At 39.7% G+C, this 13,062-nt stretch overlaps 1 protein-coding gene across 1 annotated transcript in view; it reads left to right on the plus strand.

Annotated features, from left to right (window-relative positions):
* Positions 1-3,835: 3,835 nt before the first annotated feature.
* Positions 3,836-13,062, plus strand: part of LRRC49 (leucine rich repeat containing 49) — a gene marked incomplete at both ends in the record, with an annotated part of 146,868 nt that continues 137,641 nt past the window's right edge. The window contains one exon of the mRNA XM_082861611.1: positions 3,836-3,853. Coding sequence (XP_082717737.1) covers positions 3,836-3,853 — 18 coding nt within the window. The remainder of the gene's footprint in view (positions 3,854-13,062) is intronic.

Here is a 13,062-nt window from a genome sequence, read left to right on the forward strand (position 1 = left end):
CAAGGTACTTCGCGATTGAATATATAAAGTAGAATTTAGCATATATTTTATGAATGCCCAGCGAAGACAACTTGAAACAGTAAGACTGCAGCCCTGGTTGGTAACCTCCATACCCCTAATCACCTAATAGTGTCAGGTTATGTTGCCTGGTGGAGATCTTACCAAGCATCCTGTGCAATTCCGGGTAAGACTCTGGAAGTTTACATAATCTTCAACATCAGATTCAGACCTTAGCTTCTAAGTCCTCAGAGGCTTCATGCAGTGAGGGTACAGATAAAAGTAGGGGGTATCTGGGAATCTGGATACTTAACCCAATAATAAGCAGCACTGGCCCAAGTACTTGGGTCCTAAGGAAAAATCAATTACACTGCAAGACAATTAAGTTAATTCAAGTAGAAATTAAAATAATAGTTCTACTCAGTCTTTGTCCCTTTCTCCAGAGTTGAACCCCTCAGGACCATTAAATGATTGGTCTCTGAGAGACCAAGAAGGAGGGGTTAGGGTTGGGAGGGCAGTTGAAATATGGTATAATTCTGGACCTGAACTTCTGGTGGACTTAAGGTCACGTCTGGCCTTTGGGAGTCTTCTGGCCTGGAGACTTGGTGACAGACTTGAAGTAGCACTGGATGAGTTGGAGGCTTATCTGAAGTAGAATCTTGAAGGCCCAGCGCCCTTGGACTGGCAAGTCCAAATGGAAGACACCACAGCTCAACGCATGCTCTCTCACTCCTTTCTCCCTCTCCAGAGGAAGGTCTGGTTGGGACCCAGGCTAACTCATAAAGGGATGACTTAGTGGCAAGAATCCTTAGTTTAGATGCTCACCAGAGAAAGAGGTGTGAGGGGTGCTATCAAGTATCAACTAAAGACTGATAGACAAGAGTACTTAGAACAGAACTTCCTAACTGTGAAGGAATTTAGAAGTGCGTGATGAGATTTGTATTTTTAAGCACCAGCAGAGTACTTTTCATGTGTCCCTCACACTAAAGTGGGGGACAGAAGTACTGAGAAGACACCAAAGCACAGTGAAGGAGATAAAGAGAATGGCCACTTAAGGAGCAAACACTGTGTACTGTGCACATAACCTCGCTTACTCCTGGTAGCAATCCCAAGGAGGTGCTTCTCAGGGAAACAGGTTTAGCAAAATTAAGTGACTTTCTAAAGGTTACATGGCTGCGATGTGGCAGATGTAAAGAGTTACACTTGTACTGCCTGACTTCAAATCTACACCTTCCCCACTGTACTACTCTGCATTCTTCTGGAGATGCAATGGGACTAAGGCCTAAACAGTCTTAGAAATGGGGGAATTATTAAATCTGGGTGAAGAACACTCCCTACTGGGTATGCATCCAAACACGTGTAATAATGAGTTATTACACTGTTACAGCTTACATTTCAAGGTGAACATTTTTCTATATCGTTTAGCCCAAATGTGACACTGGAGGGAAGTTTTAAGCTAACTTACCCCAGATGCCATATTCTATTTGAAGGGCACTGGAAAGACTTCCCCCGCCCCCCAACTTTCTCTACCACTCTTACCACACTGCCTGAAATCTTGGCATGCATTGTTTTTTTTTGTTTTTTTTTCCTGCGGTACCGGGCCTCTCACTGCTGTGGCCTCTCCCGTTGCGGAGCACAGGCTCTGGACACGCAGGCCCAGCGGCCATGGCCCACGGGCCCAGCTGCTCCGCGGCATGTGGGATCCTCCCGGACCGGGGCACGAACCCGTGTACCCTGCATCGGCAGCCAGACTCTCAACGCCTGTGCCACCAGGGAAGCCCCCAGCATGCATTGTTTTGAGATGAATACTGAGGTCATGGTGCTCAAAGACATTCTAAATGAACTAGTCTGATCCATAGGTCATAGCGCAAGGTGCTCCGTATTCCTCCTGTCACCTCTATTCTGATATGTTCCAGATGCTCCAGCAGCTCCATTTCTCAGTATTAGCTGTGAACTTGAGAGCACTGTGTTCTCTCTTCTCTTTGGTGTGATTGTCCTTCGCCCTTGGGGGAGGGGGAAGGGTGCTCATAGCCTGGAGGGTGGCCAGATTATTCCATTTTGCAATCTCCAGCCACAGCTGCTAGAGAAAACTTATATTGTGTTTTCATTCAGCAGGGAAAACATGTTTTGTTTTGCACTCTTGCGTAACCATGAAACATCGGGGGTAACTTAGCTAAAAACTTCCCTCCAGTGTCATGTTTGGGCTAAATGATATGGAAAAATGTTCATCTTGGACTGTAAGCTATAACAGTGTAATAAGGTGACTGGACCTGAATAGACACTTGACCCAAGGTGAACCTATCAGAGGCTCCAACTCAAAACTGGACTACCAAACCCAGAAACTGTGGTTAGGTAGCTGAGGGATATATATATATATGTTAACTTAGGACTGGTGACCATCTCAGGTTGTGTGCAGGTAGAAGAGGCTGGCACAGATCTGTAGCTCTATTGGTTATTACCATCTACAAGTTCAGAAGCTAAGCAGCACATGCACGCACACACAAATCCTCTTTAAAAAGCATGGGTGGGGAAAAGTTGTAAATATTAAACTGTAACACTTTTGTCCCTGTTACATTTCCAACAATCTCCCTTTTTTGCCTTGAGCTAATCAGACAGGGTCTTAAATTAACAGGTGACTTTTGTTTATTCATGCGTATTTGTTTTTCTTAATCTCCCACACTCAATGTATTGTTGCTTTTATTAACAGGAAACTAATATTAAAAGTAAAACACTGAGCTGCAGCTGGAAACAAAATTATTTACTGGAATGTTTCCTAGTTGAGTACTCGCCCTCACCCCCAAACCTTCCTATTTTTGACATGCTGAGCTTCAGAAACTGAGAGGTTTTCTTTGGTTTCTTTCACTTTGGTTCAAAATCCAGGGGACAGTTTAAGTTTGGAATGTGTCCATGCAAAATTCTTGTCCTGTGCAGAGCGAAGCCCTGTCATTTCCCCCAGGATTCCAACAGCAAAGAGTGATGCTGAATCAAAGATGCAGAGTATGGTTTCCCCCGTTGATTTATAGACTCAAAGAATGGAAGGGGTGAGTCATCGGCAAATCGAATTGGGAGGCATTGTTGCAGAGCAGCCCCCACTTTGTCATAAAAATCCTGCTTCAATATCACCCTAGCTCCACTGTGGTTTTTCATTTTTAGAAATATGAGTGAATGCCATATAGTTAGTTACTGCTTTTTCATGACACGTCAGATTCATGTGAAGTTGCATCAACCCCAAAGGGTAAAACAGTTCAGGACAGAACTATTTGGAATAAGCCTATTAGGTAATTCTTATCCCTCTCAAGGTCATCATATCCTCTTCCCCACTGGAAATCAAATTCTAACTAAAACATGATTGGAATTGGTTTTAAGAATTTTTAGATATGCCATAAAGTCTTTAAGGGGAGGACTACTTCTGTCATGTTTGATTTTATCCTCAGTTTGTTGTAATGAGTGAAAAAACATTCATATAGTGCTAGGAGATGAACCTAGGGGATGAGTACTCAGAAGTAACTTCCTGAGTGGTCCGGTTTGGGGATCTAGAATTGTGGTTTAGAAGCCTGGGAAGATGCTGGGGATCAAGTTGTGATACAATTTAGGGTTTCCCAAAGTGTGTGTATTCTACAAGGATGAGAAAATTTTCAAGAAGGAGAAAATTATTGCCACTTTAATAAAAGAGGAAATTTAGACAAGAGGAGTTCCATAAGCAGAATCCAAGAAAGATGTTGTGTCCATGAGGAGAGTAATTCTGATCTGAAACCATGGAGTGGATCTATGCCTAGAGAGAAAGGGGACCTTATTTCCCAAGAGATTCCAAGGCCTGCGAGAGAAACAACTCTTAACAATGGATTGCCAAGCAGAGGTAACCTAAGTCTAAACCTGCAGTTGACCCAATTTTAATACCAATTGTACTCCGCTATTCCCTCACTGAGGTTAAACATCACGTACAGTCAAAATAGCTAACTAAACCTATGATGATAGAAGAATAGAAGGATGAGGGTTAAGATGAGGAGGAAGAAGAAAATACGGATAGCCTTTTCCTTAGGGAACCTTTACCAGGATATATACATCAGGTGGTGTTTGTTGTCTAACATGCTACGCCACAATATAATGACTTAAAAACACAACCGATAATTTAGCTCACAATTCCACAGGTTGGCTGCGAAGTTCTTCTGTTTGGACAGTCTTGACTGATTCTACTGGACTTACTCAAGCTTCTCCAGGCAGCTGGCACGTTGGCAGTGGCTGGATGATCGAGGGTGGCCTCACTCAGGTGTTTGGCGTTTACAAGCCTCTTGGTAAGGGTCTGGTTTCTTCCGCACATGGCCTCTCACCCTTTAGCAGGCTTGCCTGGGCTCATTCACAGAGTAATGTTGAGGTTCCAAGCGCAGCAGGAGACACGCCCAATACTCAAGGGCTTTCAAAGCCTCAGCTTGCAACACTTTTGCTAATGTCCCACTGGTGAAAGTGAGGCATACCGTCAAGCCAGATTCAAGGAGTGGACAAATACATTTTACCTCTTGATGAGAGTAGAAGAATTTATGGTCACTTAAAAAATCTACCACAACTAGAGAGTTGGGTTGGTAAAGAAATAAACCAATCAGCCCTTAGAACTTACAGAGAAAGTGTTGGGACATCAAGGAAAGAGTTACTGGGTCTAGAAAATTTTCCATTTCCTGGGTGGTGTTAGCAAAACAGTACCTGAATGTCATTTAGTCCAGCTAGGGAACACTCTGTTTAGGGATTACCCTGGGTTATGTCATCACAGAGCCCAACATAACTTTTGCGGCTCTGAATAGAACTGCAAAACACCACCTTAGAACAGTCCTGGAGGTGTCCTAGATGTCTGTGATCTGTTCTGAAACTAACGAGGCAGGGACAACCTCCTTGGAATATCTGAAGACCCATCCCTACTCATTCAGGTGCGAAAGAGGACCTACCATTTCTTTTCAAGGGCAGGGATTAAGATCTAGGAGGTGCAAAGGGTAGATGGGTGAGTAGTAGTGATAGGGTAGGTTAGTTGTTTGAATGGAATCAGGAAAAGAAAGAATATGAATGGCAAGCCTGCTCCCAGAGGGAAGCAATCAATAATTTTTTTTTCAAAATTAATAAGTTGGAGTCTATGACCTAGAGGAAAGGTGAGGGAACGTTTAAAGGACAGGTGCAAGAAATCTGATAGTCTCTTGAAGCAGCTGAATTTAAGATGATGAGTTAGGTAAGATTCTAATCTCAGCTCTGCCACTAACTAGTTAGTTATATGACCGTGGACAAATCACCTTATTTGGTTTTCTCGTTGACAAAATGAGCGATTTTGGCTGGATAATTTTTCCAAAGTTCTTTCCAGCTCTAACATCTTCATGGAAGCTAGACAAAGAAGGATTGACATATATGTCAAGGGAATGAGGCTGTGTCGGGGGAATCCGCTTCAGAGAGCATTGGAACAGGTATTGAAGAAGATCTGAGACCTCTAGAGTTTTAAAAACAGGATAGATCCCTATCATTCATTCAACAAATATTAACTGAGGATCTACTATATGCCAGACAGAGCAGTCAGTGAATGACAGCACCCACCCCTGTGGAGCTTACAGAATCACTTGGGCTTGATCAAATTATTTAAGAGAAAAAGCAGGATTTGTAAACACATCCAGCTTCATTATTCAATCATTTCTGATGAAGAATGGGATGGGGTTTGCCAGAAAATGGGGAGACTGGATTGCTGAGGCAATTGCAGGCAGGGATTACATCAGATAACTACTCTGATCTTTAATTTCTTCATCTGCAAAATAGAAAGGGCAGACTGGATCATCCCTAAGGTCTCATTCAGCTCCAAAATTCTGATTTGGCTGCCCAGCCATTCTTAGGTGCTTTAGCTCAGCAACCCCACCTAGTGTCACTGTGTGGAGTTAGTAGAAAACCTCCAATAGTCCTATTGACTGATGAGAGGCCACCAAAGAGACTGGACATAACTGAAGACGGGCTTGAGAATCAAGATGTAAGAGTAAAGGGTTGATGGTGATTACAAGTCATTGCCTATGACTGGGGCAGGGAGGACACTACCCGCAAAGGGGCAGAAGGAAGTGTTTGTGGGCTATGCAAGCGTTATATATCCTGATGTGATGAAAGTTACATTGGTACACACAGCTGTAGTTGTGTAAATCATACTTGTAAAGTTGACGAAAGAAAAAGGCAATACGGCTAATTACCAAATGACTAACACAAGCAATAAATTCTGTAGTTTTTTAAGGTAGGCTTCCCAGAATAGGCACAATAGGAATGGCCCTTGAGGAGAAATAGGATATAGATATGCTATATTTTTTGCATCCAGGCTGCTGCCATCTCCCTAGAATTTTTTCTCCTACTTTCTCAATGTCACTGCTTCGTTATTCTTGGCATAGAAAGGGAAGAGGCAAGCGTCAAACGCGAGTTGGGTTTTTTGTTTGTTTGTTTTTGTTTTGCCAATTATCTGAAGAGCTAATTCCTGAATGCTCAGAAGTTGTTAATTCGATTAATAGATAATGCAGGCTTGTAAAATTTTCTTGGTCTCTCCTGCTTCTTGTTTTGGAGCAATACTGCCAGGTAAGTAATGAAGACACTGTGCCACAAGAGGGTTACAAGTTCTCCTTGAGGGATTCTACATCATGGCTTCAACTATCACTTTTATGTAAATGCCTCCCCAGGCTACATCTCCCTGCCTGACCACTCTAATTGCCTAAGAAACGCATCTGCTTTCCCGTTCCATTATCCTCTCAAACTCAACATTCAGTATTCACTTAGCAAATACAAGCGTGCCAAACACCTATGCAAACCCCTTAGACCTTTAGAACAGTGCTTGGCACGTGGGAATACTAACGAAAGACAATCCTCACTTTCAAGTTTTATAGAGTCTGGTGGAGGGGGGAGAGCGGTAAACAGGGAGCAACGACTGATTTTCTTTTCTTTCTAGTTTTTTCTCTTTTCCAGAATTTCACACAAATGGAAACACTGAGTATGTACTCTTTTTTTGAGTCTGGGTTTTCTTCTCTCAGAATGTTTTCAAAATTCATCCATGGTGTTACATATATGTTTGTTCTCTTTTATTGCTGAGAGAATTTCATTGTTTGGATATACTACAATTTGTTTATCCATTTACTTGTTGATGAACATTTGGGTTGTTTTCAGGTTTTGACTCTTAAGAACATTTGTGTAAAAGTCTTTGGGTGGACATATATTTTATTTTCTCTTGGATATATACCTAGGAATGGAATTGCGTGGTTGAATGATTTGGGTGTCACCTTTATGAAAGTTGGCCAAACTGTTTTCCAAGGTGGTTGTGACATTTTATGTTCCCATCAGCCATGCATGAGAGTTCCAGTTGCTCTTTCTTTCTCCAACACTTGGTTATTATTCTAAATCCTTTGCACTTCCCTATCGCAAGTGGTATGGATTATTATTATTTTTTTTGCTGCACCGCATGGCTTGAAGGATCTTAGTTCCTGACCAGGAGTTGAAACCGGGCCCCCTGCAGTGGAAGCGTAGTCCTAACCACTGGACTGCCAGGGAAGTCCCATGTAAGTAGTATGGATTTTTAAAACTTCACTTTCCAATTATTTATTACCAGTATATAGAAATACAGTTGATTTTTGTACTTTGACTTTATTAACTCAGTTATTGGTTCTAGTAGCTTTCCTGTAGATCCCACAGGCATTTCTATGTATATGATCATGTTATCTGTAGAAAAAAAAGATTTGTATCTTCCTTTTAAACTGTGCGTTTTCTTTTTCTTTTTGCCTTTATTGCACTAATTAGGATCTTTAGCACAATGTTGAATAGGAATATTGAAGAATGGATACCCTTGCCTTTTCCCTGATTTTATGGATAAAGCTTTCAGCCCTTGAACATTACCTATGATGTTATAGGTATATACTTCACGGCTGCCATTCATCAGATTGAGAAAATAAATTCTCTCCTATTCTTAGTTTACTAAGAGTTTTTTTTTTTATCATGAACAGTATTGATTTTTGTCAAATGTTCTTTCTAAATCTAATGAGATGATCATATGATCTGTACCCTTTATTCTCTCTTAATGTGGTGAATTACACTGATTGATTTTTTAAGGTAAAGCTAACCTTGCATTGTTGAGCTAAACTATACTTGGACGTGACGTATTATTCTCATAATATATTGCAGAATAGGTTTGCTAAAGGTTTGTTAAAGATATTTGCATCTATGTTCAACAAGGGATGTTGGTTTGTAATTTCTTTTCTTACAATGTTTTTGGCCAGTTTTGGTAATAGAGTGATCCTGAATTCATAACATGAAATGAAAAGTGTTCCCTAGTCCATTTATCTTGAGAGAGCTGTGTAACATTGGCATATTTTCTTGTGTTTGATAGAATTTCTAAGTGAAGTCATCTGGGCCTATAATTTTCTTTGCGAAAGAATTATAATTCAATTTCTTTAATAGCTATAGGGCTATTCAGATTTTCTGTTTCTTCTTGCGTCCGTTTTGATAGCTTGTCTCTTTTCAGTTCTAGAACTTCCATCTGATTCTTTTTTTATAGCTTCTTTTTCCCTGCTGAGATTCCCTAACTCTTCATTCAGTACTGCTATATTTTCCTCCTTGAACATATTTATAATAGCTCCTTTAAAGTTTCTGCCTGGTAATCACAACTTCTGGTTATCATGGGGTTGGTTTCTTTTGATTCCTTTTTGTCTTTATTATGAGTCACACTTTCCAGTTTCTCCACATGACAACTAATTTTTAATTTTGCACTGGATATTTTGGATGATAAATTGTTATCTTCTTCCAAAGCATGATGGATTTTGTTCTAATGGCCAGTTAACTTGGCTGGACCCAAACACCTGTTGCCACTATGATGGATAGCAGCTAAGCTAAGGCTTCCAACTGCTGCTTTCTGCTGGGCCTCTTGAGGTCTCTCCACAAAACATATGTGTGTTTCAGTGATTAGTCAAGGATTTGGGTGGAGTTTGAAGCAGATTTTGGTCCCCCTCCCTGGTGGTTTCTCCTTTTCCATGACTTGCCCCATCACTTTTCATTCTGATAGCCCTTAATTTTCACCTTTGACTCCTCAAGCTAGTAAGACTGCAGCTTTCTGCTTGACTTCTACTGCCCGTCACAGCATGGAATGGGGAGTGTACTCAGGTGGAAAGGCGCATAGAGGACATCTCACCTACTGCAGTTCAACTCTTTCAAGGTTGACTTCATGGTCCTACCTTCTTTTGATGCTCCCCAGTCTCTCCAAAGTTGTCTGGTATATTTTTCCCCAGAATGTATACGTGTAATCCATGGGAGGATTAATCTGATACAAGCTTCTTTGCTACTAACAGGGTAGGAACTGCTCTACTTGTTTTCATGAAGAAATTTGGGGAGATTAAAAAAAAAACGACACCATTCACCACTATCATCTTTCCAGAATTCCCATAGAGAAATACTTTTGACTGACCAAACTTTATATTCACATGCTCTTGACATATCTCTCTTCTCTCACGTAAGTCTAATGGTTTTATGTGTGTATCCAATTAAGCTTTTTAAGAATAAGAAATAAATACTGGCAAATTAGCCAGCCAAGTAATACATTTAAAAAAGAATTTAAGACCAGAATAAGATAAAAAAATGTTTGACTGTGACCTCAAATGTCTTACATGGTATGGTCCTACACATCACTCCAATCTCATCTCTTATCATTCTCTGCCTAGTTCATTATCTCCAGCTACACCTAGCCTTCTTGCTATTCCTCAAATACCAGAGCACATGCTGTCCCTATCATCTGGAACGCTCTTCCCTGCGATCATTACATGGTTGCTCTTTCTGATCATTCAGGTCTCTGATCATATATCGTATCTTCAGAGAGGGCTTTTTATTTATTTATTTATTTAGCGGTCCGCGGGCCTCTCACTGTTGTGGCCTCTCCCGTTGCGGAGCACAGGCTCCGGACGCGCAGGCTCAGCGTCCATGGCTCACGGGCCCAGCCGCTCCGCGGCACGTGGGATCTTCCCAGATCGGGGCACGAACCCACGTCCCCTGCGTTGGCAGGTGGACTCCCAACCACTGCGCCACCAGGGAAGCCCCAGAGAGGCCTTTTCTGATTACGCTCCCTAAAAGAGCACACGCTCTCCCCCCACCCCAATTATGCTCTAACATCTAACTCTGCTTATTTTGTTCAAACGACTCATCACTATCTGAGATTATTCATTCATTTCCTTGTTTTTTGTCTGGCTCCCCACTAAAGGGTAAGCACCAAGAGGGCAGAATCTTTGTCTGTCTTGTTCACCAATGTATCCTTAGGGCCTAGGACACTTGTCTGGCACAGAGTATGTTTAATAAGTATCTATTCAATAAATAAATGAAGAATAACATGGGAGACCCCCCCCCCACTAAACTCATCTGGTAACAAAAGAAATTCAGAAAAACAAAAATATGTATGCAAAAAGTAAATAGTAATGTATAAACTATAAGTTCCCTATATTCAATTTAAAATAAAGCCACAGCTTTGGCACAGCAAAGGAAACTATCAACAAAACTAAAAGGCTGCCTACTTAATGGGAGAAGAGATTGGCAAATGATATATCTGATATGGGGTTAATATCTAAAATATAAAAATAACTCATATAACTCAGCAACATCAAAAAACAAACAACCTGATTGAAAAATGGGCCAAGGATCTGAACAGACATTTTTCCAAAGACATACAGAAGGCCAATAGGCACATGAAAAGATGCTCAACATCACTAATCAACAGGGAAATGCAAATCAAAACTACAATGAGATATCACCTCACACCTGTCATCATGGCTATTACCAAAAAGACAACAAATAACAAATATTGGTGAGGATGTGGAGAAAAGGGAACCTTCATGCACTGTTGATGGGAATGTAAATTGGTGCAGCCACTGTGGAGAACAATATGGAGATTCCTCAAAAAATTAAAAATAGAACTACCATATGATCCAGCAATTCTACGCTTGGCTATTTATCTGAGGAAAACAAAAACACTAATTAAAAACGATACATGCATGCCTATATTCATTGCAGCATTATCCATTAATAGATGAATGAAGAAAATGTGGTACACACACACACACACACACACACAATGGATATGCTTGGCCATAAAAAAGAATGAAATCTTGCCATTTTCAGCAACATGGATAGACCTAGGGGGTATTATGCTAAGTGCAATAAATTAAACAGAGAAAGACAAATACTGTATGACTTCACTTATATGTGGAATCTAAAAATAAAACAAATGAACAAACATAACAAAACAGAAACAGAATTATAGATACAGAGAACAAACAGGTGGTTGCCAGAGGGGAGAATGTGGTGGGGGAAGGAGAGAACTGGGTGAGGGAGATTAAGAGGAACAAACTCCCAGTTGCAAAATAAGTCAAGGGTATGAAATGTATGGTGTGGGGAATACAGTCAATAATTACGTAAAATCTTTGGTTTGGTGACAGATGGTAACTAGACCTACCCTGGTGATCATTTTGAAATATAGCGAAGTATGGAATCACTATGTTGAGTAACAGGAACTAACATAATGTTGGAGGTCAATTATACTTCAAAAACAAACAAAAAACACAGAAGAAGAGACCAGATTTGTGGTTACTGGAGGAGCCTGGCTAGGGGAGGGGGAATTGGATGCAGTTGGTCAAAAGGTACAAACTTTCACTTACCAGATAAATAAGTACTAGGGATACAGTGTACAACATGATAAATATGATTAGCACTGCTGTATGCTATACATGAAAGTTGTTAAGAGAGTAAATCCTAAGAGTTCTCATCACAAGGAAAAAATTTTTTTCTATTTCTTTAATTTTATATCTATATGAGCTGATGGATAGTCACTAAACTTACTGTGGTAAACATTTCCTGATATATATGTCAAACATTATGCTTTACACCTTAAACTTATACAGTGCTATATGCCAATTATATCTCAATAAAACTGGAAAAAAAGCATTGACATGTTAAAAAAAATAGATAAAATAAAATAAAATAAAGCCAGTATTTCATTTTACTTTAGGGCAGTGAAACATTACACAATTCATTATAAAATCATCTGAATCAACCAACCAAATCTAAATTTTCAATTGACAGGAAAAATAAAATTAACTTATTAGTAAAAAAGGAACACAAAGTGCTGTTATGGCTGTCAAAGTTGTTTAACATATAGAAATGAAGTAAACCCATGGCAGTGAAATTTGGGGATGAATGGGCATATAACATTCATTATGATTTGTATTAAGGTGATACACTGTTTCAGAGCTCAAGGGAAAACAGTTACCCCCTCACCCCCCCCCGATAACATTTAGTTCCAGAAGATTTATATGCTTAATTTTAAAACATAACATTCTCTTAAAACATCAAATAGTTATCGTAAATTCAAGCCAAACCAGCAATAATAATAATAATGCTATGTGTTTATGTAATCATTGTTCAGGCTTACAACTTCTATTAATACTTTATTGCTTTTTTAATTAAAATTATACTGTTCAAATTAAGTCAGACATGAAATTAGCTTTGGAGGAAAATCACTTTGGTGTATTATTTAAACCTTTGAGGATAAAATCCATGTAAGTTCTTCCAATCATGCAGAACTAACAGGACATGTGAGATGTAAAATGGACATTTATTTTTATTACTTTCAATACAAGATCAGAGTTATAATAAGTTTCTCAGAAACTATTGTAATAAATTACTTCATGGTACAAAACTGCCATAGAAATTTTACTGGTGAATGGCAGATGGGGCAGCTAAGTTTCACATGCTTATTTCCCAAAGTGGTATTGTTAGCAGAAAACCTAATTTCTAAAATGGGGATATGTTAGAAATGTAATACTTCTTTTTGCATGATGTTAATAACTTCTATCTAAATTAATCAAACTAATTAATTTGATGTAATAGGAACTGATGCAAACGGATTTCATTATAAAGGTAATCTAAGGATATGAAATTCTATCTCTATTTAAATTGATTCCCTTTGAAATTTTTCTGTAAATGACATAGCTTCACCAGAAATGCTCACAGGGACTGATTCATAGATGTAATAGTATTACAACTGGACAGACT

This window comes from Leucopleurus acutus, assembly GCF_964270905.1.
Source record: "Leucopleurus acutus genome assembly, chromosome: 1".
NCBI lineage: Eukaryota > Metazoa > Chordata > Mammalia > Artiodactyla > Delphinidae > Leucopleurus > Leucopleurus acutus.